The 25,981-nt window shown below is 49.3% G+C and overlaps 1 protein-coding gene and 1 long non-coding RNA gene across 8 annotated transcripts; one reads left to right on the forward strand and one right to left on the reverse strand.

Moving 5' to 3' along the window:
* Positions 1 to 9,683: 9,683 nt before the first annotated feature.
* Positions 9,684 to 15,816, reverse strand: LOC113834309 (doublesex- and mab-3-related transcription factor A2). Of its 5 annotated transcripts, none has more exons than XM_027402464.2 (3): positions 14,973 to 15,086; positions 12,988 to 13,551; positions 9,684 to 11,783 (listed from the first exon to the last, which is right to left on the reverse strand). In XM_027402464.2, exons 2-3 carry the CDS (start codon positions 13,541 to 13,543, stop codon positions 10,723 to 10,725), a joined length of 1,617 nt encoding a protein of 538 aa, XP_027258265.1. In that variant the 5' UTR covers positions 13,544 to 13,551; positions 14,973 to 15,086; the 3' UTR covers positions 9,684 to 10,722. The 5 variants fall into 5 exon arrangements, with proteins under 5 accessions (XP_027258265.1, XP_035295610.1, XP_027258264.1 ...); XM_035439719.1 differs by lacking the exon at positions 14,973 to 15,086 and adding an exon at positions 14,805 to 14,904; XM_027402463.2 differs by lacking the exon at positions 14,973 to 15,086 and adding an exon at positions 15,708 to 15,816 and having other exon boundaries at positions 9,688 to 11,783.
* Positions 15,575 to 21,512, forward strand: LOC103164257. 3 transcript variants are annotated; one of them, XR_004768177.1, is made up of 3 exons: positions 15,575 to 15,735; positions 16,344 to 16,536; positions 16,698 to 21,512. It is a non-coding gene; the product is annotated as an uncharacterized LOC103164257 (long non-coding RNA). The 3 variants fall into 3 exon arrangements; XR_004768176.1 differs by lacking the exon at positions 15,575 to 15,735 and adding an exon at positions 15,747 to 15,857; XR_003482751.2 differs by lacking the exon at positions 15,575 to 15,735 and adding an exon at positions 15,865 to 16,104.
* The last annotated feature ends 4,469 nt before the right edge of the window (positions 21,513 to 25,981 follow it).

Below are 25,981 nucleotides of genomic sequence, written 5' to 3' on the forward strand. Positions count from 1 at the left end.
GATTCTTTGAAAACATTAACTTGATTGACAAATCCCTAGCCAAACTAACAAAATCAAAAGGAAACCCGAATTAATAGAGATGAAATAGAATTGTCAAAAACAGAGACCATTAAAATCCAAAAGACATCAGAGAATGCCCTGGAAATTTGCATTCCAAAAGTTGGAAAATCTAGGGGAAAATGGAAAATTTTCTAAATGCATTCAAAGCAAAGAGATATAAAAAGTTTAAAGAGATCTGTGACAAGGGATATGACAGAAGCAGCAATTAAGTCTCTCCATGAAAAAAAGCTCAGCAGTAACTTTGGTGAGTTCTACCAAGACTTCAAAGAGGATCCAATACCAACACTTTCCTAAATATCTCAGAAAATAGGAAGGCAAGAAACATAATCAAACTCATTCTGGGAAAGCAGTATGACCCTGAAACCAAAACTAGAAGAGACAATAAGACAAAACTACAGACCAATATCCCTAATGAAACATAAACCCAAAAGTTCTCAACAAAATACTCACAAACTAAATTCCAGATCACATTAAGAAACTATACATCATCTTCAAACTGGTCTCATGCCAAGCGTGCAAAGTTTGTTCAACATACACCAATCAATATATTTAATACACCATAATAACAAGACCTAAATACAGCATTCATATAATCTTGATGGATGTAGGAAAGGCATTTGACAAAGTTCAACATGCCTCCATGATAAAAGTCCTAAAGAAAGTAGAAATAGATAGAACGTACATCAATATAATGAGGGCTGTATACAACAAACCTATAGTCAATGTTATAGTAAATGGGGGTATTTTGAAAGCATTTTCTCCAAAGTCTAGAATGAGACAAGGATGTTCACTCCTTTTATTTTTATTCAATGTAGGGCTCAAAGTCTTTCCTATTGTAATAAGATAAGAGAAAATATTGAAGGGATACAAATTGAAATGGAAGAATGTAAACTATTTCTATTTGCAGATGACATATTTCTGTATTTCTAAGACACTACAGACTCCACCAGAAAACTTTTTGGTCTGATAAACCCCTTCAGTAAACCTGCAGGAAAAAAAACAACATAAAAAATTAGTAGTTTTATATACACTAATAACAAAGTTTCAAGAAAGAAAATTAAGAAAAATATTCCATTCACAGCAGTTCAAAACTTTAAGACACCAATAAAAAGAAACCATATAGAAGACACCATATGATGGAAAGAACTCCTGGATGGGCAGAACAATATTAAGATAGCTATCCTACTAAAAGCAGTATACACATTGAATGCAACCCTCATCAAAATTCTAATAGCATTCTTCACAGAACTGTTTTTAAAACTCCTAAAGATTTGTATGGAATCATAAAAGGCCACAGAAAGCCAAGGCAATCCTAAGCAAAATTAGCATAGCTGAAAATATCCCATAATCTGGCCTTAAAGTGTACTGCAGAGCCACAGCAACAAAGACAGCATGCTACTGGCTCAGAAACAGAAATATAGACCAATGGAACATAACAGGTTACCCAGAAATAAACCCACACCACAATGGATGCCTTATTTTTGAAAAATATGCCAAAAATACACTCTAGAAAAGGACAATCTCTTCAAATAAACAGTGCTGTAGAAGGATGAAATTAGATCCATATCTCTCACCTTGCATAAAAATTAATTCAAACTGAATTTTTAAAAAAATTAAGGACCTTAATTTGAAGCCTAAAATGTTGAAACTGCTAAAGGTAACATGTCAGGATTTAATATAGCAAGAATTTTCTGAATAGAATCCCAGTAACACAAGAAACAGCCCCAACAATTAACAAATGGGAGCTGTTTTGAAATTTAATTAAAATGAAATTGAAAAGATTCTGCATAGCAAAAAAAAAAAAAACTATCAACAAAGTGAATAGACAGCCTACAGAATGGGAGAGAATCCTGGCCAGTTATGGCTCAGACAAGTAGTTCAGTTCATATTTACAATATATTTTTTTCATTTTTCAAGACAGGGTTTCTCTGTAGCTTAAGACTAGAAAATTAGACACACATTCACACACCCTAAACTACAACCTGTCAATCAATAAAAAAAAAAAAACTTGCCAAAGTACTGAACAGTTTTCAAAAGAAGAAACACAAATGGGTAATAAATATTTATTTTAAAGTGTTGGTCATCCTTTAGCATCAGGACTATGTAAATTAAAACTATTTTGAGGAGCTGGAGAGATGGCTCAGCATTTAAGAACACATACTCGGCTTGTAGTGGACCAGGGTTAGGTTCCCAGCATCCCACCTGACAGTTCACCTTTCCTAACTCCATTTCCAGTAGTTCTAGTGCCCTCTTCAGGCCTTTGTATGCACTTGTTGCACAGACATGCACATAGGCAAGCACTCATACACATAAATAAAAATAATTATTTTTAAAACTATTTTGAGATTCTAGCTCACTCCAGTGGGAATGGCTATCATCGAGATATCAAATTAGGACAACTGTCATCCAATGTTAGTGGAAGTGTAAACTGGTCCAGACAGTGTGGAAGCCAGTGTGGAAGCATCTCAGGAAACTGAAAACAGAGTTACAAGTCCTGATGATGCAAAAGACCTTACTTCTTTCCCAGGTGTACTTGCACACATTTATGACACTCTTTTCACTGGGAAATGAAATCAGCCAAGCTGCCTATCAGCTGATGAGTAGTAATGAAAATAGGTATACATATACCATGAAACTTCATTTTATTTATTTTTGTTTTCATAAAAAAGAAAATTACAACCTGGGTGTGGTGGTGCATGCCTTTCATCCAGAGTGCTGGGATTAAAGGTGGATCTCTGTGAGTTCAAGGCCAGCCTAGTCTACAGAGTGAGTTCTACAGAGAAATCCTGTCTCAGAAAAACAAAGAAAGGAAGAAAGAAAAAAAGGAGGGAGGGAGGGAGGGAAAGGAAAAGGCAATTACAAAATTTGCAGATAAATGGATGAAACTGGAAAATATATTAAGTAAAATAGTGTGGCTCAGGGAGACAGATATGGGTTGTCTCTCTTATGCAAATCCCAGCTTCTAATTATTAGTATATTTGTATTTAAGTGGAAGTTAGTGTAGGTAGAGACCAGAAAACTAGAAAAGAGCTAATGAGGTGGTGGGGAAAAGGCTTTAAAAGAAGGGGTGGGGAACAGGACACATTTGGTATGAAAACAAAAGGGGAAATACTGGGGCGGGGTATAAGAGCAGATGCAAGAGGCAGGGAGATTCAGGAAGCAGGTAGGAGGGTTTTCTGATGTTTTTTGTTTTGTTTTGTTTTGTTTTTTTGGTTTTTCGAGACAGGGGTTTTTCTGTGTAGCTTTGGAGCCTATCCTGGCACTCGCTCTGGAGACCAGGCTGGCCTCGAACTCACAGAAATCCGCCTGCCTCTGCCTCCGGAGTGCTGGGATTAAAGGCGTGTGCCACCAACGCCCAACTTTCTGAAGTGTCAACAACTTCGCATGAAAATTTCAAGTATATGAGTGATGCGGGATGTCTTTGTGAGTGCTGTGAATATATGTTTCTCTTATTGGTTGATGAATAAATGCTAACTGGCCAGTAGCCAAGCAGAAAGAATAGGCGGGGCTACCAGACTAGGGGAATTCAGAGAGGAGAAATGCAGAGAGTGAGGCCTCAGAGAGATGCCATGTAGCTACTGGGAAGGTAGGACACTTGGGCATTCTCAGGTAAAATAAGGTCATGTATAAATACATAGATTAATAGTTATGGGTTAATAATTAAGAGAGAGCTGGGGATTGGAAAGATGTCTCAGAGGTTAAGAGCACTGCCTGCTCTTCCAGAGGTACTGAGTTCAATTCCCAGCACCCACATGGTAGCTCTCAACCATCTATAATGAGATCTGGTGCCTTCTTCTGGGATGCAGGTGGACATGCAGACAGAACACTGTATACATACTGAATAAATAAAACTTTAAAAAAATAATTAAGAGAGAGCTAGCCAGTAAGAAGCCTAAGCCATCGGCCATACAGTTTATAATTAATAGAAGCCTCTGTGTGTTTATTTATTTGGAACTAAAGGACTGAGTAACCAGGCAGGACAGAAATTTCTATCCACATATGAGAAAATAGATAAAAGAATACAATAAATTGTATCACAGGACTTTATTAATGTTTACCATATATGTTTCATCTAATTTTGAGATATATAAAAACAAATTATAGGCCAGGCATGGTGGTGAACACATGTCATCAGAAAAGCCCAGACATATTGAGGTTCTTAGGCAAAAGCCAGTGAACTCTCATTCAGTATGGTTTCTGATAGCTCACCCAGAGGAGGATGTTGAGTCAGTGACAGCTTGTCCCTCGGGAGAGAGAACGGATTAGTCCCAGCACTCGGGAGGCAGAAGCAGGCAGATATCTGTGAGTTCAAGGCCAGCATGGTCTACAGGACAAGTCGTAGGCCAGTTAGGAATACACAGGGAAACACTGTCTTGAAACACACACACACACACACACACACACACACACAAAGCCACAAACAAAAACTCTTCACCCTTTCACAAGAGTCACATACAGATATCCTGCATATCAGATATTTACATTACCTTTCATAACAGCAGCAAAATTACAGTTATGAGGTAGCAACGAAATAACTTTATGGTTGGGGGTCACCACAACATGGGGAACTGTATTAAAGGATTTCAGCATTAGGAAGGTTGAGAACACTGCTATAATAAGGACTACTTAGGTCTGAAATGAGCAGACACTCAGCTCCTGAAGGCTTGTGTTTCCAGCAGAAGCCTGGCTACTGAGTTCTGGCAGCACTGGCTGCCTCCCTATGGACACCCCTCCCACTCCTACAAAGGCAGCCAGTTTTCTTCTGAAGAACCATTTATCCTATCTATTGGCTTCTGTGGTTTGGTTAGGGCAAATTGGCATCTTGTCCCTCTTCAGAAATGAGACCATGGATTAGCCCCAAACTTGCAGTCATGAGACTGGTCCTGGAGAAGTCAAAGTATTCCCAATGAGTCAGCTCCAATATGGTTTATTCAAATATGTGAGAGGAAATTGAACATAAGCCTGAAGCCACTGGCAGCCATGACAAGCCTTTCTCTCTTCATTTGGAGAAAGGCTGCCTGATACCCTGGAGTATAGCTGATCTGAGATGTACAGAGAAGTACAGATCTCAACTGACAGCATGTGAGCAGCTGGCTCTGTTCCCAAAATGCACTTGGGACTTTTAGTTTTACAATTTCACAAAGAAGGAGGAGGAGAGAAAGGAAAAGAAAGAGTAAATCATTTCAACTCAGTGTGACCTTGGTGACACGTCACTTGAAGGTAACAATCTTGTCATATTTTCTGATCCGGAAGTGTTACGTCATAAAAGGCCACACCTCCTTTCCTTTGCTTACTGGAGCACCTACCTCAGAGCCAGGAGTCACTGCTGTGAAAGCTCTGACACCCTGAGGCCACCACGATCAAAGGACTACATACTGGTGCCCAGTCACAAGCCTTCCAGCCGTCCAAACCAAGGCATCAGATGTGACTGTCACTGTCTCAGAGCTGCCAGGGTAACACACTCACCAGCCTAATGTCATCAGAATATGTCAATCTACAATATAAGGAGAAAAAAATGACCTCTCCATGACTGGATCAAATTCCATATCCATAAAATCATAAGACAATAAGATATTTCTTATTTTAAGTTATTAAATTTGGGGACATTTATTATGCAACAAAGGAAAAGATAGGAACCCATCTTCCCAACTGCACTAAATTGGGCAGCGACTGATATAGTTTTAGTGGGACTTGAAGCTTAAAGAAAAAGAAGTCGTTTGGCACAAGCACAGCTAAGGCTTTGAGAGGGACCTAACCAGGTGAGGAGCCCAGAACCTTAAGCATTATTAGTGTCATAATAAACCCACCAGAAAAACTGAGGCTTGGAGAGGTTGAGAAAAGTCCTCAGAGTAAGGGGTAACCGGTAGGATTTTCCAAGCAGAGGGTGGGCCATGTGTTGGGTGAGTCTGAGGAGCTTGGTGTGACTTGGGTGCAGAGGCCCAGGGACAAAGCAGGGAGAAGAGCAGCTGGCATGGAAGGGCCGGAGAGTATGTACAGAACAGAGGGCTCAAAGGGAGTTGCTATACATATGAGGAGCCCTGACATTTGAGCCCAGGGAGGGCAGGCCAGGGTCCTCCCAGAATGATGGCCACTGTAGGGTGCAAAGCATTAGGAGAATGATTGTAAGAGGTCGGTCGTTTCTCTTGGCATGAACAGAAATCGTACCCCGGCCTCCACACCTATCCCAGGCCCATAGCCTCCAATAAAATATTTCTCTAGGGAATCTTGGCCTCTTCATCCTCGCAGTCCCTGCTCCAATCCACATGCATTGTTGACTTTTTCTACCTTTCTGTCCCCAGATAATCTGCAAGTCTTTCCAACTGTATGTAGACTACCAAACTCTCACCATCCAGTCTTCCCTCTGCTTGAGGGGCTGGCTCATGCCACTAACTGTCCTTCCAGGCCCACACACCTGGGAATCCTCCAGGAAGCCCCCTACCAAACTGGACCTGCGATGAAAGCTGCCTCTCAGTGGCCACCTTCTACTCCCACTGGGCATGCTTCAACACTATTCGTTTCCATGTCTTCTCCTAAGAAAGGTGTGTTCCTTCTCCAGATAATCTAACAAACGCACATGTATCTCCCTTTCTACTGCCCACAGCTCTGTGCATCTCACCATAAACCCCACATTCTTAGATCTCCTCCGACATGGACTCACTGGCTTTCTGCTCTCTGACTTCTGACCTCTGTTTAGTCTCTCTGCCTAATCCTGAGTCCTTCACTAGCTTCCTAACCAGGTTACAATGCTGCCCGCTGATGCGGCACCACGTCCATTTCCGGAATCATCGTCTCTGGTGTGTCCATGGTCCCGTGGACCTGGGCAAAGTCTCCTCCATAATACGGGGAGGGCACTCGGGATTTATAAGCACAACTGGCTGATGTCATCCAGTCCTTCCGAGGAGCTTGCTTTTCTTTTAAATGGGACAGTGCCCACACCAAAGGATATGAGAATCACAATAGCAAACACCTAGTGAACAAGCGCCAAGCTAAGAGCTTTTTACACATTATTTACTCCTCATGGTGCCCAGAGAAACAGACTACACTATTCTCACCATTTAATAGAGGTGGCAGCCAGGTTAAGCACCTGGCCTCTCCTGCCTCCCTGGGGCAGCCTCTCTGAGGCCTCTCAGCAGAGTGAAGTGCCCCTCCTCATGGTTTCAGTTACAACTGTGGCTTCATCACCAACTGATGGTTTCAGACATACGCTTGTAAACTCGGTCCTGTAACTGCATCCAGCATCCAGCTACAGCGCATAGCATACTTTGTACGGGTGTTGAATAACCCCGGCCAGTGGTAGAACATGGATACCAGCTCTTGACACCTTCTCAGTTGTCTGGGGCATGCTCAGCACAGGGCCCGGTACACATTAGGCACTGACTAGACTAGTAGTCGTGGAGGAGGAAGAAGATGAGAATTTAAAAACCGCGACTGCCCCGAAGCTGTCTCCCACCAGCCTGAGCTAGCCACAGGGACAGGAGTCTCGGTCTTCCTAGTGCCCAGGTCAGGGCGGGTTCCAGCTGGCTTCGTGAGAATTTGAGAATAAACGTGGGCAACAGAAATCAGAAAAGAGAATCCAAAGTCGCTTTCTCCTATGTTGGTACTGGCTCTGCTGCCATCTCAGACAGAGGGGGGGCTGGGGACCGGCGTCCTCCCTCACGGTGTGTCCCAGCTGCAGACACTAACTAGGAAAAGCAGAGGAGCCTAGAGGCTGGCTTGCCCCTGCCACCCACTCCTTTGCCAGGAGACACCCCAGTGGGAGTGACCTGTGCTCTGAACTGGGCTTTTCATCGCTGGTCTTGTATATCTCTCTTCCAGACTGCTCAGGGGGTTGTCAGCTGAGGGTCAGGGACTCACCACCTCGGCAGTACTTGCCAGACTGTGACTGTCCGCTCTGGGTTTCCGGACCTGGCCTGAGCCACCAAGATGAGCCACCCCAGGGAGTCTTCAGTACCCGCACTTCTGATCCCCTTTGCTCACGACCCATTCCTGAGCTATAACTGGGTGCTGGCATCCCGGTTTAGGGCACCGGCTACCTGTGCTGTCCCAACAAGCCACTTAGGAACTTAAGACCGATATTTCTGCGGCCCCCTCCACCCGGTGCCAGCAAAGCCATCTATCTCTGTGCATGGATCTAAGAAAAAAGCAGACCCACGGGGATCGTGGAGGGGAGATCCTGTCACTAGTCTTCAGGACATGTTTCCTCCTCTGTAAAATAGGACAATAGGGCAAATTTCACTGCGGGTGAACTAAAAATAACTATCTAGAAACTCGCGAGGCCCAAATACTCTTAGGAATGAACTGGGGCTTCCCTGCTTGAATTTGACCTGAACACCGGAGGCGGCAATCCAAGAGCTTCAGGGAACCCAGTGTAGGTCACTCCCGAAACCAAGGGAGCCTGCAGATCTTAGTTTTTCCTTCCTGGCTGCCTGCGGTCCCGGCAGAAACTTGGGGTGGCGGTTGGAGCTATGCCTGGAGGTCTAGGGAAAGTTGGAGTGTGAGAGAAGGCAAGGCTAGAGCGGGCAGCGCCGCGGTTTGCTGGAGCTCCTGCGCACTTTCTGCCCCGTTCCTCTATTTTTTCTGACTTCCCCTTTTCATTTAACCCCTCCACTTTCATTCTTTCTCTGGACTCATCTCTTTCTTGCCCGCATCTTTCTTCTCTCACCCCCCCACCCCGCCTTCCATCTCATCGTCACCCTCACACTTTATAACCAAACAGCCAAACCCCCTTTCCAATTAAAGTGGAATTAGGCAACTCAATCAAATTAGTTCCCCATTAAAGCCCTTCTTTATTAAACCGTTTTCTTGTCCTGCTATTAAGTTTCACCGCCTGGCGGAACTCGAGCCGGCCCCAGAAGTTTACCTTGGGATGTCTCCGGGCCCAGTCTAGGGGAGGGGGCACCCTATTTCCTGGAGTGGAGGAGTGACCCTGCAGAGAGCAGGAGGGAGGGATGTGAAGTTGGAGATGGGGCTCGGAAGAAGGGGCAGCTAATTTGCAAAAGCGGTGCGCGGTGGCCTGGCCCGAAGGGGCTTCCTCGCTGCCACTTTCAGCACACTACTTCGGGAGAAAGTGGTATCCCATGCCCCCCAATAACTCGCAGGCCACAGGAGAAGTGTCGAAGGCCGCCACCCGGCCGCCCAGTTCAGCGTCCTGGTCTCCAAAGCCAAAGCCATTAGTGCACAGTGCGACCCGGGTGGCAGCTAGGTCGTCTGTGAGGGAAAGAGCTCGAGGCCCGGTCGGCAACCTGCGGGGACGGGAGTGTGTGTGTTTGTGTGACGGGGGAGCCAGAGGACCAGCGGGCTGTGCTGGAACCTGCCCCGGGTAGGGGCCGGAGGTGCGGACACCTGCGCCTGCGGAGGTGGGGGAGCCCGAGGCTCGGACTGAGCCTGGCCAGGCGAGCTACTCAGGGCCTGGGCGCCACGCTCACCACGCCCTCGTGGAGCCTCTTCCGAAATTCCCAGGACACCCGCCCTGCGCTGTCCCAGACGCCACCCGAAGCTTCCTGTCTCGGTCCCTCCAGGGTCGGGGGGTGTGTGGGGGTGCGCAATGGCGCGATCTGCAGCCCCAGTGGGAAATCAAAAGCTTTTCTTCCCAGCCGCCTGGGGAGCGGAACGGGATTCGAGCGTTGCTTTATTTAGAAAATAACATTTATTTCTAGCTCATACCTATGCAAAGGAAAGCACAAAGTGAGCAGTTCTCCGCAGCGTCGCTCGCTGGCGAGTCCCGGAGCTTCTGGCTCTGTCACCCGATGCTCTATTCGTGCTTCAGCGCGGCCTGGACTGCTCCAAAGAACAGCCGCAGGCCGGAGGCGAGGGGTGGGCAGGGTTCCTCCCCAGCGTACAGTAGATCTCGTCTATAAAACCCGATACGTACAATGCGCGAATAGTCCGATTTTCCCATTTTGTCCTTTTTTTGTTTGACTTTGAATGTTTTTCACGTTAATACCGAGGTCACCTACAGATTACAATTAATAACTTAGAATTCCATTTTATAACATTATACACTGGCTTGTATATATATATGTATAGATTATATATAGATTTATACATATATAAAAACTCACACTGCACCAAGGAAACCCATGCTTATCGGCATAAGCAACAAAGAGAGCGACAAATACCGCAACGAGGAAAGTGCACCTTAGAACGTTTCCTTTTTTTTTTTTTTTTTTTACAATTGATATCGATATATATATGCGTGTCCCAAAGACTCGACTCAGTGCCAAGAGATGTATACATCCTAAATTTATATTTGCTGGAGCGGATTTTTTTTTTTTTTTTAATGAAAGGGGAATGGGAACTGGAGGACACACAAGAGGCTGATTTGTCCTGCCGTCCACCTGAGCGCGGGCTGGCAAGGCGAGCGGAGCAGAGGGAGCAGCAGGGGCAGGCACGGCCGCAGCCGCCCTCGGGATTCTTAGAGATCCCCGGAATTTTGACAACAAGGCGAGCAGGCTTGGGGGGAGGTGGCCCAAGGCTGGACGAGCACCCAGACCACCAGGCCCCTCTGAGGACACCTGCGCTGTTAGCTGAGATGCTCCCACCCACCCTTCAAAACAAATCCCCCAAAGCCAACTCTGAGCAGAGGGTGCGGGGCAGGGAGAGGAGGGGCCGGTGGCTGGGGAGCAGGCTGGGTCAGTGTTTGGGGCTGCAGGGCCCCGTGTCCTACTGCTTCTCGGGGGTGCCATTGACCATGGGCCCGTACAGGCCGCTCCCGTAGCCGGGCTCCTTGTGCACCGCGGCGGCGGCGGCGGCCGAGCGGTCCCGCATGAGGTCGCTAAAGGCGTAGTCCATGGGCGGGCGGAAGCCGAGCGTGGGCACCAGGCCGGCGGTGGAGTAGGGCGCCATGAAGGCCAGGCCGCGGCTGTGGGCCGCCGCCGCCGAGTAGGCCAGGCGCAGCGGGCTCAGGCCGAGCGGTGCGCCCAGGGGGTAGGCGCCCGCGTCGGCGCCGAAGTGGCTGGCGTTGGGCTGCAGCGGCGAGAAGGCCGAGCGGCTGCTGAGCGAGCCCAGCGCGCCCGGCGTCATGGCCCCAGCCAGCAAGGGTCTGTGGTGCGGGGGCGCGGCGGGCCCGCTCTGCAGCGGAGCGGGCAGCCCGGGCCCCCCCGGCGGCTGCGGCGTCCACGCGCCGGGCCACGCGTCGTCCACCGCTACGGCCGCGCTCACCGTGGCCTTCTCCAGCGGCGCGCCGGGGCCCAGGCCGGCCGCCAGGCCTCCGCGGTGGTGGTTCAGCACCTGCTCGATGGCCTGCACCACGTCGCCGCCGCAACCCTGCAGCACCAGCTCCAGGACGCCTCTCCGGTGGCCCGGGAAGACGCGCGTCAAGATGTCCAGCGGCGTCCGCTGCCGCGGACCCGGGCCGCCGCCCAGCCCCGGAGTCGGTGCGGCCTCGGCCTCTTCTTTGTCGGCCTCTGACCCCGATTCGGAACCCAGGGGGCTGGAAGAGCCAGGGCTGTCCTCCTCGCCGCCGCCGCCGCCGCCAGGGCCCGCGCTACCAGGACAGCTGCCACCTGCCTCCTTAGAGGCCCGGGCCAGAGGCGACCCCGAAAAGGATTCGCCATCTCCGTTCTCCGAGCCTGAGCCGGGTCGCACCTCTGGGGACGAGGTCCCGGGACCCGAGTCCGCGCCATCGGGCGACAATGGCTTCCCAGGCTGCGGCTGCGGACTGTCGGGGCGGCCGGCCTGAAGCAGCGTCTTGGGAAACAGATCAAACTTCTGCAACTTGGCCTCTGAGGGAAAAACGGAGGTGTGAGGAGAGGTTAAGAACACCGCACCCACCACACTTAGGCCTGCTGGATGCAAGTTTCCTATCATTCTCAACTTCCAAACTGTCCTTGACTGGGCTCCAGCGCCTCGATCTTATTTTTATAAAACCCCACAGCTCTCTCTCTCCCTCTCCCCCCCTCCCGCTCCTAGATTCACAGTTTTTAGCCTGTACCCAGAACCCCAACCACCTGGCACCCTGGAAACTTATTGTTCAGTGAACTCTTCCCACACCTGTCTGTGCCCAATACCTCCACCCTCTTCCCATTTCCATCGCGCTCTAGAGAAGCGGTGTGGTCAAAGTTCAAATCAGAGCAAACAGAACCTCTACACAGTGCGTGGACCACACTACTCCACTCAGATGGCCAAAGCCAGCCCTAAGATCACAGCCTGCAAGAGTGGGCACCTTGGGGGACTAGGTCTTAATCCTCTCTACAGACAAAATAAGTTACATCCTGTTTCTAGTCTACATTTTTCAAAATTATGACCTAAGAATTTCCCTTCCTCCAATCTGAAAGCCGAACCCATTCCATGGCCTAACTGCCTCCCTCAAGAAAAACCTTCTAGAATGCAGAAAGTGGTAGGCTTATGCTGGGAGTAGACAGAAGAAGCATGGGAAAGGGGTCCAGGAAAAAGGAAAACGTGTCAACCATGAGAAAACCGGCGTGCGTTGGGGAGAAAGAAGCCAGAATCAAGGGAATGCAGTGAATGTTTATCCAAAGTGCCCTAGGAACCGGAGGAAAGGAATCTTGCTGTGCAGTAAGAGAGGGCGTCTCCGGGACTCAGGAAAATAAATGCGGATTAGAAGGATTGCTGCGAGTCCTTTCACAAGAGTTGGGAAGGAAAGCGCGAGGTGGCCTGTGAGAAGCTCAGAGCAGAACGGATCTGCAAATGAGTTGGGCATAAACTAAGGGCCTGCCCCTTAGGCTAAACTGTTACCTTGGGGTCTGAGGGGAGGGGGAGGAATAAAGAGTCAAACTGCAGACTGGTCAGAGAGTTTATGGGTGGATGTAGAAGCTGTGTAGGTGGTGAGCTACAGTAAGTAGGCAGAACCTCTGGGGAAGGAAGCAGTACTCTGTCACTAAGGAAATAAGACACTAGCGCAGGGCTCTGGGCTCCTCCTTCCAGACCCCATCCCCCACCTCACCCCCAGCATGACCGCGCTCTCACCTGCGCCCCCTGCGCCCCCTGCGCCCCCGGCACTCCCCGCGGGCGCTCCAGCTCCGGGCCCCCCGCCGTCGGTGGCGCACACAGAGCCAAAGACTTCATAGGCGGGCCGCGGTGGGATGATGCCGTTGGCGGCGGCCAGCGCCAGGCCCTCGGCAGTGCCATACAGCAGTTGCAACTCGCGCGCCTCGTTCTCCTCCTGAGCCTGCTGCCTGCGCAAAGCCACCTGTGCCGCCATGACGCGCTGGCGTTCGGCGATGAGCGTGCACTTGGCACACAGGCAGTCCTTCCAGCGGCAGTAGCGCTTGTGGCCCTTGAGTGCAGACACCACTCCGTGGTTGCGGCAGCGCGCGCATTTGGGGGTCCGCGGGTACTTCTCCGCTGCCCTCAACAGCAGGGGCGGCGCCCGCAGCAAGCCCCCGGCCACGCTCACTGGTAACGATGCTGCGGCAGCCGCCGCTGCGGCCACCGACGCCACTGATGCCACGGGAGGTCCCGTCGCTGTCGCTGCTGCTGTCGCCGCGCCGGGCACGCTTGGCAGCTCCGAGCGCAGCTCCATGGCTAGACCTAGCGTGGGAAAAGTGGGGAGACCTCAGTGAGGACAGTACAACGAGCCAGACTTAAGCGCGGCCTGCAGAAACCGAAATTTAGGACAACTTTGGTTATACAAGTTTGATTAGTAGCTGGCAAGTTGCTGGGAAGGTACATTCAGAACCTCCTTGTAAATACGACTTTTCCCCCTCCCCAATTCCCCTCATTGATGCTGTTATTATATCCGATTTACATGCCAGGTGTAAGATTTCGTTTGAATCAGTAGTTCCTCCAAGGGGGGGGGGAGACAAAGTTTGGAAGTCATTGGTTCAGTTAAATGTAAGGTGAATTTGAAAAGAAAATATTATGCCCAACGCTTAGGTTAATTGGGGTGAGATGAGAACGGAGAAATGTGTGCCTGAAAGGGACTCAGATTACAGAGAAAACGTGGGACCAACGAGCTGATGTCAAAGGCAAAGCAAAAAGACACGGAGCAAAAACCGTTCAGTTTTGGTGGAAAGGTAAAGAGGAGAGAAATGTGGAGGTGAGGCGCGGGGTTGAGCAGGCTGGGTTGGGGTCTTGTTTGTTGCCTTTAATGTGGGAGCAGCGGAATCCGGGAGAAAAAGAATTGAAGAACTTACTTCCTATTAAAAGTAATGTGAGAAGCAGAAGACAAACTTGGAGGCAAAAGTTCGGCTTATGACCCTGGGACCCATAAAGAATGAGCTCGGGACAGGCGGTGGTCTGAACCTCCAAAGGGTGGGAGGGAAAAATAGATGTAGAACTAAATTTACTAGGACTGAGGAGGGGTTAAAGAGAAAACCCAGAAAAAAAAAACTTTCTTTGGATAGGCCATAGAGCGCAAAGATAAGTTTGAATAGCAAGAAAAACATCCCAAACAGCTGAGAAGGTGACCTGGACCCAGGTCCGCGGAGAGCTACAGTGGTAAATAAGGGGGAAAAAAAAAACTCTACTGCAAAATGTAGGGTGGGAATAGGGAGAGACCTGTGGCGTGGGGTTTAGACCTTTAGTCTGGAGTAGTCGAGGAGGAAGGCATATCTTCGAAAAGTTAGGCTTAGCAGGATCTCCTTTTCCCTCAACCCCTCCTACCTAACCCCCACCCTTTCCAGTTTAGGGACCCAGTCCTCAGACACGCCCTCCTCATTCTGGGACCCCTTGGGACCCCGCTCCTGCGCAAGTTCCAGAGTTTTGGTCTTCAGGTTAGGGTCCTGGGACGTGCACTCCCCAGCAGGTCTCTGGGAAGCCAGGGAGTGGCCTCCGAAACTGACCCTTAAGGGACTGGAAGAGTCCCACCTGCGCCGCAGCTGCAGAGGCCCAGCAGGCCCAGTTCCTGGCTTCCGCTGCGGCCTCCACTATCCCCGCCACCCCGCCACCCCTCCGGGGGGCCCGCCACAGCCCGGACCCGCCACTGGGGGCTCCGTTTGAGAATCCCACACCTCGGTGTGCGCCTGGGCCTCTACCCCCAGACCCTCAGGCATGCAGTCCCCAAGGCCCTAGGGGCCTAGGCCTCGCCCTCTGGGGCCGCCAGCCGGGTCGCCTCCCCCGCTCTGTGCCTGGCCCTCTACTACCTGCCTCGGGCTCCGGGCTCCTCCTCCGCGGGCGCTGCACGCACCGCCCAGCTCTGCTGGCGCCGCCGCTCTCTCGGCCTCTTCCCCTTGCCCCCGGCCCCTTATCTGACCACGTCACCCTCCTTCAGCCACCATGTCCGAACTTCCGGACACCCCCTCCCCCTCGGAACACAGCAGTCCAACACTCCGGAGGGGGCTCGGGGCCGGGGACCCGTCCGGGGGCCGGCTGGTTGGAACCCGCGTCCCCTCGGTGTGCTCCGGACGCTGCGCTCAATCCGGGCCTGGTAGCCCGGCGCTGCCAGCTCTCAATGAGCCGCTCGCCCGCTCTATTGTTGCTCCTCAGGGCTCCATTAGACAGAATTGGACAACAATGTGGCGTCTGCCATTGGCCAGGGGAGGCAGTCGGCGCTCTGATTGGCCGGGCCCGCGCCCGGGGAGCCCCTCATTCTACAGTGTCCGAAAGATTCGAAACTCGGAACGCTCCGCTGAGTGCCTGCGGAAAGGGAGGGGGCGCCAGGGAAGGAGTGCGCAAGGAGGAGCGTTGCAAATGTCGTGACAAGAAGTTTCCGTGCGCCCGAGAGCGTGTGAATTGCTCCTAATTACCGTGTCCGGTGCGCCTCTCCGCGTAGACGTGTGTAACCCCTCTACTTCTGGGGCGCCCGCTCCGCTGCGCCACTCTTGCCTTGGCCCGGGGCGCTTGGCAAGGCTGAGCTTCCCAAGTGGCCCTGGAGGCCTGGGGCGGGACAGGGGCAGGTGACAATTCAATTACCGCTGTCGGAGTGGGAGTGGAACCCCGGTGCCGGGGTGGGGGAGGGAGGGCGTTCACCGCAGACTTGCCAAGATGGTTTTGCTGGCTTCCTTCTGACGGTGTCGGTGTGCGCCCCAATCCGACGGGCTCTGAGGTAGTTGAGAGCTGGTTTGCTCCCCTCCCCCTCCCCTGCCACCTTTAATGCTTAGTTCCTGCGTTCTCTAAATCCTGACACCGTGGGCAGCACGGAGGGTAAGTGTGATTTGTAAAGATTTGCGTTTTTAAGAGAGGAACCCAGAGGAGGAACCAGGGTCCATGCGCCCAGCCTCTCCTCTCCCCGCGCCCCAGCCCTGTCCTTTGGCCCTCTGTGCCCTTGCCTTTCCTTATGTCTCCGCATCTTGCTCCCCTTTTGGTGGTGGTGGAGGAACTCTTTTTTTTGTCGCTGTTTGACATTAACGAAGTTTACTTGTAAGTTTGTTTGTCTTTTAAAGGAAAGTATAAAAGCAGCCTCTGCGCCTCCGCAAATCCTCTAGGACGCTGGATGCACGGGCCAGTCGGTCTGGCCACCAGGCCACAAGGCTGCCTCAGGGGGCGGGGGCCCTGCACCAGCTTTGACTTGGCCTTCACCGACCTGTGCTGACGTCACGGCCCCGAGACCCGTTCTGTCTACCGAGAATGTAACAGGTTCGAATTTTGTATCCTTTCGTAGTTATTCCCATTCCGAACAGAAGTCGAAGTCCTTGGGCGGAGGTGCCCTCGGATTCTCTAGCTCGGACTCTCCCTCTGCCTTGGCAGCTAACATTGTTACTCTCATTTTTTGTTTTCTACTTTTCTCTCTTCTTCAGAGTAAAGAATATTCGTTTAAATGAAAAGCGGTGCCATCTCCGCATTTCTTCTCCGCTCCGTACCGTGCATTTTCGCTCTGCTTTTTAGAAGCCCCTGGGCCGCAGGAGTCGGGTCTATGCCAACGCAGATGCACACACCTGTTAGGCACACGGAGCCTGCCTTGGTCCGCAGCCCCTTCCGACAGGCGGCCCCGCAGCTGGGGTGGAAGGAAGGCAAGATCAGCAGGATCCCATAGCAGAACTACACGCCTGCCCAAGAAGCCAACGGAGGATCCCACGTGAGGAGACCTGAGGGGGCGATGAGCCTCAGAATCTGGCAGACAACTTCCAAAAGTTCTCCAGGCCCTACTCAAGAGAGCTTGGAGCAGGATAGTACAGAATAGCAATCTGGCTGCCAGCTACTGAGAAAGTTCCTTCCTTGGAGCCTGAGAAAAGATTTGGAAGGGAGTTAAGAGTCTTCAGATGCAGGTGGAGTGAGGGTGCCATAAAGTTCTCCTGCGTTAGGCGCTCAGACCCCCCCCCACACACACACCTCTTAAAATCCCCAGGGGTCAGACGATAGAGTAACCCTAGCTTTGCCAGAGCACAGGCCTGCTAGAGGGAGAGATGGGAAGGCTCTGTGCGCTGCGGGATTCCAAGCACCCACCTTCTTCTAGGGCATTTTTTTCTGGGGGGGAGTGACAGTTTTGTAGAAGTTTTTTAAATCCCCAAATTAAATAACCTACCCAGATCTGCTTAGTTTTTTGAGAAGCCATAGCCTAAATACCCTTCTCGTGCTTGAGGCCAGACCACCGTGCGTCCTGCCACTTAGTCAACGGTTTCGGGAACCCAAGCTCTTGGAAGGACCTGGATTGAACCTCCTATCTTATGAGCATGAGGTATCGCATCCCGAGTCTCATCGCCCAGGCCAAACTACAGGGTGTCTCCTTTCATCCGGTGCTCTTTCTTCGAGTTGGTATCTCCACAGGTCTGAGATACCAAGCTCTCTTTTCACAAGTCGGGGTTGGTGGTAGCCATGTAAAGAATGTTACAGAGGGAAGCAGAAAAAAACAAAAACAAAAACGATTGTGGGCTGAAATAATCGTGCCCACACCGGTAGGATGCCTCTGCCCAGTTTCCCAGGCTGTTAGCTTCTGCTGAATGAGCAGCTGCCTAGAAGGGAGAGAAGTGGAAGTGATGACCCAGCTGAGCCGCTAGCCTCAGAGAGAGAGAGAGAGTATGCCCAGGTTGAGGCAACAGGACACCCTCTTCTCTCTCTCTCTCTCTCTCTCTCTCTCTCTCTCTCTCTCTCTCTCTCTCTCTCTCTCCCTCTCTCTCTCTCTCTCTCTCTCTCTCTCTCTCTCTCTCTCTCTCACACACACACACACACACACAATTCCACCCTTGCGGAGTCACTGCAGGTTTGGACACACTTTCATTGTACGCATGAAGTGGACGCCCACGAGGGGCGCGCTCACCTCTGACGTTGCCCTCGCACCCAAGGGACCCTTTCAAAAAGTTTGGCCTCACAGTATGCTCTCATAAACATGATAGCCTGCAGGTACAACCACTTGGTGAGTGACCTCAAACCCAGACGCCTGCAGAGTCCCGCGTGTGTCTGCACCCTCAACACTGAGCATATCCTCAGGCACAGAACCATAGCCCTTCTCCGTGACTGTGGCAGAGGAAACCCAAGATCTCGGCTCCAAATGAAGTGGTTGACAGCAAGGGCCCAACTCAGATTGACAAAGGGTCCGGTGGTGTGTGTGTGTGTGTGTGTGTGTGTGTGTGTGTGTGTGTGTGTGTGTGTGTTTGTGCACTCAGCCAAGAAATCCTCCACATCCTCATTCCAACCTCATCCATCACTTAGAGCCACTCTACAGTAGAGGCCCAGAGGAAAGGCCCAGAGGGAAGGCCCAGGTGGGGAACCTGGGGTTGGGGGCCGAGAATGAGAATTCTGTACCACTGACTAGGAGAAGGGCTGAGGGCATCAATGGGGGACCTGGGAAGCGTTGACTTTTGCGCTGTTTGCCCGCGGCCTCGGAGCAAGCAGACGCCATCTGTTTGCCGGCTGCGACGCGTCTCGTTTAATTACCCTCCCGGCAGCCTAATAGAGATGATATTAAACTAAATCTTTTTGACATTAAAAGTAATTATCCCCAAACCGGTGGCTCTGGGACGGATTCGCCCCTCCCGCACAGACCCCTTTCCCACCGCTCTGGATTCCGTTAGTTTGGCTGAAACTCTTCACCTGGGAAGCGGCTGGAGGAAGAAGGCGCCTTGGGAGACAGGCACTCTGAAGGCACGCATGCCTGACATGCGTTTTGCGCACCATTGTGGTTCCTGTTCTTGCGTGGACACCAGCACATGAGACATTTTCCTCCGGTCTTATTGATTAAGACCCTCAGACGTGCATATCCAGTGTAAATGGGGAGGAAGGCTGCCTGGTTTGCTGTCTCTGTCTCCATTGAAACGGGCCCTTGATCTGGCCTAGGCTAGGGCCAAGGAAAACACACAACTTTGGAGTTAGGAAACAGAGCAGACAACAAACCACACTGCCCAATGTGGCTCTAGGCTTTTGCGTGTTCTTCCTGTGAGTGCCTTGTGCGTCCCCTGCAGTGACTTCCTATATTGGGTCCTATTATCTCACCTCGCAGGTGAGAAACCGATTCCAAGCTGGAAGGTGACACAGAGGAATGCTAATTTCAAGTCTGGAGTTCCCATCCCTAGCCAGTGGTCTGCAAAGTTCTGGGTCCCAGCTGAGGCTTCCTCTGCACCTGGAGGGCCAATCGCTGGTGCTTAGTTTCTTTGGGAAAAGAGCACTGGGTGCCTTACTTAAGGAGCAGGTGAAGGGCCAGGGAGGAGGGACCACACTGGTGCAGGAGATGCCAACACCAAGCTCCTGCCATAGCCACAGCCACGGCCCTCATTGGACAAGTCCTGCAAGGGAGTAGGGGTTGTGTATAGTTTCACCGCTTTCTGTTTCGAAATGTCTCTAGTGTTTGCCACTCAGCTAAATTGTAGGTGTGGCCTGCTTGCTTAGCACAGAGTGCTAATGGAAGTGCAACAGCCTTCTTCAGACCTGAGTGGCTCACGATATTTAGAATGGGGTGCCACCTGAGTGGCTCACGATATTTAGAACAGGGTACCACCATGCAGTTCTACCCTAAAAAAAGAAAAAATCCAGATCCAGTGTTCAGTCTTAGGCCTTTGTCTCCTCACTTCAATTCTGAGCATAATGTGGGACTTAGGGGGTTCTTTTAGGTTTGATTTCATTAAATTCACCAGTTACTCAAGGAAAACCGAGAATCTGGCTACTCGTGTTGAGTTCCCAGTATGTGCCAGGCTCTGAGGATCAGAGAGTAATTACTTGTAATGTATTCTTACAGAGATCACTGGGCAACTAGGCACAGGGTCACCCACTGTTGACCTCGCAGTGAGAACAGTGGGTACGGAAGGGGCTTTCTGAAGGGACCCTTAATGTGAGCTTCAGGTTTCCAAATGGAAGTTGTCAGTGCTTGTTTTCATAAAGTAAACATCTTATAAACATTTTAGAAAATTCAGCAGTATACATTTGATACATATTTTTGGAAACTTTCTGTGTGTTCATTTACAAAATATGCATTTTGTTTATAAGTATAAGCATTTTTCATATTAATCATCACATATAAGCTTTAAAATGGTTTTAAAATATTCAGTTATATGGATGTATCTTATTTAGGCAATTCTTTTTTATAGTTAGTCTCCGATTTTTGTTCTGATAACTGTGCTACCACGAGCATCCTTTGTGGATCTGACCAATTATTTCCCTAGGATAAATTACTAGAAAAGTGATCGAGTCATCATAGGTCTTTTAAAAAGGCATTTGATATCTACCTGTCAAACAGCTTTTAGAAATGCTGTGACAGGCAAGGTGCTCAACGATGCATCTTGGGATCTTTTTAATCTTTGCTAATTTAAGCAAGAAAAGCAGTCTCTCGAAGGCACTGCAATTTACATTTCCTTAGTATTTTTTCTTTATCTCACTGCTATTTGTTTTTAAATAATCTGCATATATCTTTTAAAAAATTACAACTTCTCCATCCTCACCTAGTGCACTGAGTACACACCCTCAAGGCAGCAGCACCCTCCTTTCTGCCAAATGGCCACATTTCTCCATTCTTTGGGTTACTGGTTTTGCTATTACTATCCTGGGGTTTTAAACTCTTTTTAAAAAGGTAGTAATACTTATTAACTTTCTCTATAGTGTATATTTACAGTATTTTACCTAAAGATTTTCCAGTTTTATACTTCTAAAATCATTCACCTATATTTTCACATTTATTTAGCTAATAAATAACATTTATTAGCTCTTTTCATTTTTCTACCTTTATATAGTTAGTTCAGTGGAAATTAACTTCAGATGCAAAGTTACTCACCAAATAATTAGCTGGTTATCACAGGACTATAGTATGACCTGCCCATTCCTCCACTGAGCACATACTAAAATCTCAGATGACCTTTTTTTTTTTTTTTTTTTTTTGACTTCAGCATGTGTTTTCCCCAGCCTGTGATCTAATTGTTGTACTTATACAATATTCTACTGATTCCTGATTCTTCTTTTTCAAGCGTTTCATGTTTTTTTTCAAAATACAGTAATCTGAATCAACATTTTATGAATTTCAAGTCTTGTTAAAAATAAAATAGTAATTGGATCTCCCCCTTTTCCTCCAAGACTGGGTTTTCTGTGTAGCCCCCGCTCTCCTGGAACTCACTCTATTGACTCAGAGATCTGTTTGCCTCTGCCTCCCAAATGCTGGAATTAAAGGCGTGCACTTGCGGGCACCACCACAGCCAGACAAAGCCTGTCTTTATAAATTACTTTGAGAGAGACTGTGCATCTTTACAACACTGGATGTTTTCACCCAGAACACAGTGTGACCCCATTCCTAGGGTGGGGAAGGGGGTGGGGGTGGGGGGGTGGTATTTTTTGGTAAGCATCATCCTTTCCCTCCATGCTGTTTCCTAAACACATATCCTTGGTATAGTGTATAGCTAGTTTGAACAGAATCTTTTCGCCCATTGTATCTAACTGCTAATGTCATGAGTTTAAGAAAGTTACTTATTAGACTATCTTCATCTTGGGCCCAGCCTCACTCCTGAACTCTCTTCCACACAAAGTTTTCAAATTATGCTCAAAGTTTTTTGAGGCCCTGAACTAACCAGGCAGAAGGGAAGAGATCAGACATAGAAAGGTCCAGGTGATTTTCAGGTCCTCCTGGACTTTGGAGACCGATCCTCAGATTGGTGAGTTCAGGAATTAGCTCCCAGGGTGATGCTGGAAGTCCCCAATTTAGAGTCTTTGGCTGTGATATTGAGGCAGGATAGGAAGGGGAATTTACGGGGGCATAAGCAAGAAGAGGAGCTTCTGGGCCTAGAGTCCAGCCCAAGTCCTTCTGGTTGCAGTCTTTTACCAGCTGAGTCAAGAACTCTGGGAATATGGGAATAAGGGTTGCTACACTTCACTGACACTATTAGCTAACCTTGGGGGAGTTACCAGCTATCTGCCTCCTAACTGCCATATCAGATTGTCTGAAGCTCAGTACAGCCAGGCCATTGCAAGAAGAGGACAGGGGATAGGGCTGGATCCTGGGTTAGATCTGCTCAGGTCTTGGACTGGACCTTCCTTCAGAGTGCTGCAAGGAATGCTGGTTGCCATGAACTCCCAGCCACAGACTAAACTGCAGAGGGAAGGACGGATTTGGAAAGGAGAAGCCCAATGCCACAGGTCATCTCTCTGTCAGTTTTCATCTCTTCCTTAATATTTTTTTAACTCTGACCCCACCCCCATTTCCTTTTTTTGTTTGTTTGTTTGTTTCTGTCACACAGGAAGTTCCTAGTTGGATTAGGTGGTTTCTAATTTTCTGACTTCCCCAGGACCTGCCAGGCCCATCCATCTCCAATTTGGAACTCCCATGTCCTGTATTATTTGGTATAGATTCCAGCATGTTGCTCTTCCTCCCCCATGTTTGCTTCTGATCCAGCCTCTGAGATGCCCCAACTGTCTCTTGTCAGGGACAACAGTGGCACATGCTGATTGGGGGGTGGAGTGGGGGTTCCCAAATGCCTCAGTGCTGTCCTCTCTGAAACCAATCATTGGTTGTCACCTCCACTTTCTATCAGAGGAGACTGAGAAGGAACTATCAGAAGGAAATAGAGAAGAGATCCTCCCAGGGCCATAAGACTGGTGTGGGGACCTTGGAGAATGGTTCTTCACTACCAGTTCCCTGGGACTGGCCTGAGGAAGGGACACTTCCTTTAATGTTAGGAACCCCTTTCTTCATTCCTGTGGTATTTTGAATGAAAAATGACCCCATAGGCCCATAGGGAGGGGCACGATATGGCCTTGTTGGAGGAAGTGTGTCACTGCAGGAGGGCTTTGAGGTCTCAGATGCTTAAGCCTGGCCTGTGTGTTCCTGCTGCTTGCTGATCCAGATGTAGAACTCTCAGCTACCTCTCCAGCACCATGTCTGCTTGCATGCCACCATGCTTCCCACCATGCTTATAATGGAGTAAACCTCCAAACTGTAAACCAGACCCAATTAAATGTCCTTTATAAGAGTTGCTGTGGTCATGGTGTCTCTTGACAGCAATAGAAACCCAAAGACTCCGACTCAGCAAACCCTGGCTGTTCAAGATCCAAGGGGGCCTCAGGATTATCTCTCTCTGCCCATGCTTCTTCACATACCATGTTCTGGAGGTTACATTAACCAGAATACAAAACACTAAGCAACCTGCTCATATAAGCAAGGAAGGAGCAGAACAGCCCTGGGCCACTCCAAGCTCTCTGGGAAGCATACTCTTACTCCCATATGCTCTCAGGGCTTCTATTTGGGGGTTCACGCCAAAGCTGATTCTTTAAAAGACTACTCTATGGTGCAGTGCCACTTTTATTCAAGAGAGCATACTCTTCATTCTGCCTTTAACTTCCCATAGCATGGAAGAAACTCATGAAGACATTGAAGCATCGAAGTGATAGCCCCACAAGCCAGCTCCTTCCTGACACTTGCTACGGTAAAGGCATGCCATAATGGAGACCTTAGACCAGCCAGTGCATTGCTCTGGTCCTCAGTTTCTCTATCTATAATGTTCAGAGATAAGGACTACAACGATGTGTCTAGGAAGACCAGTGTTTCTAAACAGATGTCCAGCCGAGTCCTTGGCACTCACCTCTGGAAATAAAGCAAGTTCTTGGCTGCTCCTTCTGACCCCCGAAACATAAAGAAAGTTTCAGTAAGGCTTGCTATTGCTATCTTCTCAGAAAAGCCTTATGCAAATGTTACTAGTGTGTGCCCATGGGAGGCAGGTAACATTTGCAGGGCCTGGACACCTGTATCCAGAAGGCAGGCTCCATCCCAATGCTGTAGTTACCTCCCTTTGCTAATTCTGGGATCTCAGACTGCCAGGTTCACCATACTCCCTGATGAGAATTACCCAAGAAACAGTTTTTGACTCTCCAGCATGGGGGAGGGGAGACTTTGGGTTTCGGTAGTTCTGGGAACTCTCTAGCACTAAGATTGGTTGTTCCATACCACTTCTGTCTGGGGATTTTAGGTTAAGGGTAGGGACTGAGAATCAAGTTTGTAAGAAGGCTTCAATAAGTGGGCAAGCCAAGGCTAACTTCATTTCCATAAGATAAATGCTGGTGTGGTGAACCATTTTGGAACAAATACTTGCTGTGGAGGCAGGCTTAGGTATAGGTCAGTGGTATATGGCATAGAGGCTCAGAGACTTCAGTGCATGGAACAGGGACTGTGTGTTACTCCTCATAGGGTAGTCTGTGATTCAGTTGTAACATTTACTGTCAGTGCCCTGTGCCAGACCCCACAGGTGCAGATCTGTGACAGCCCCGTGGAAAAGACTTCTGTGCAAACAACCGTAATAATGGGATACCTGTTCTGCCAGGGAAACACAGCAATTTGAAGAGGCCCCTGCCTTGTGCTGTGGGTTCCAGGATCTTACTACATAAGCAGTGCAGTATTGGCCTAAGCTCTGTATTTGATCTGGCTCCTTGGCTTACTGGTTGTGTGTGACCTTGAACAAATGACCTAACCTCCTGGGCCTTGGTTTGAGCACCAGTGAAGAAAACAATACAAAGAACAAACGAGTTAATATTATTAAATCTCACAAAGTCCGGCATCTAATAGACAATGCTTAAGTAGTCCTTTTACTATCACCAGTTGTCTTGCAAGCACCTACAACAGTAGCAGGCCTGTACTGGGCAATAAAACAAGTTTATTCCTCACTCACTCTCTTATCCAGGAAGTTTGGAAGGAGTGTAAGGCGAATAAGGAACTTCTATCACTGAGGGCATGCAGGGCCGATGAGCCCTGCTTATGAGCCAGATACAGGTAGGAAAACTAGGAGAGCTTGTGACACTGTTAACTGTCAACCTACCTGGGGCTCTGAAATTCTACATGTCAAAGCAGCCAGGGAGGGCGCTCACCAATGAAGTACAGCATAGGAGTGTGGTCAGGGCACGTGTGGGTCCAAAGCCCTTTCCTCTCTCTGTTAGTTACGTGTCTCTGGATGGTGATTCGGCTCTCCAAACCTCAGTTTTTATTCTATTCACCGGGTAAGTCGAAGAACAGTGCAGCATCACGCTGTGCTGACCTAGGGACTCAACACCAATTCCTTTACTTTTTTTTCTTTCATTAATAAACAGTTGGCTTTGCGTCAGTAATCACTGGGCACACACGTGCAATGTGGCAGACCCTGGGCTGGCTCTGGAAGTAAAGATCAAGATGTAATCTCTTGGCCTTTCAACATCACTAGATGAGTTGGAGGTCAGGGATGGAAGTGACTATCTTTTAGTACTTTGATGCCAGCATCTCTGTTCAAATTCAGTCAATATATTCAGTTGTGATGTGCTTGTTGTATGGGGGTCATTTTGCTAGATCCTGAGGATCTGACGTGACTCTGGTCTTTTAGGGGCTCACAACCAGGGTGAGGAAGGTCATGAACTGAATTACAGTTGGAAAGTCCCAGCACAATGAAAAGGGCAGCACCAGGTCAGAGATTGACAGCGCAGGCATTTGACCTGTGGCATGAGACAATGGTAAAGAATGCGTCTCAGAGGAGGCAAAGTCTACATGGGAAGTAAAGGCTGGAGGCTGACAGAAGTCTATGAAGGCAGTACTGTGCAAGGCAAAGACGACAGAAAGCTGGAACAGTCAGGAAAACCACTTCAATCACTGTGTGCTGAGGGCATGCGTGGAGGTACAGGCGGGAAAGGAGACGGGGCAGGTGACGGGCTTCAATCCAAA

Source organism: Cricetulus griseus, chromosome 2, assembly GCF_003668045.3.
Source record: "Cricetulus griseus strain 17A/GY chromosome 2, alternate assembly CriGri-PICRH-1.0, whole genome shotgun sequence".
In the NCBI taxonomy this organism is placed as follows: domain Eukaryota; kingdom Metazoa; phylum Chordata; class Mammalia; order Rodentia; family Cricetidae; genus Cricetulus; species Cricetulus griseus.

What these genes read in the sequence shown, in the direction of transcription:
- LOC113834309 (XM_027402464.2), bottom strand. Translation starts at nt 13,543, where the DNA reads ATGGAGCTGCGCTCGGAGCTGCCAAGCGTGCCCGGCGCGGCGACAGCA. An exon ending in AGGGGGCGCAGGGGGCGCAG is followed by an intron (nt 11,784 to 12,987) that starts GTGAGAGCGCGG and finishes TTTTTCCCTCAG; the next exon opens with AGGCCAAGTTGCAGAAGTTT.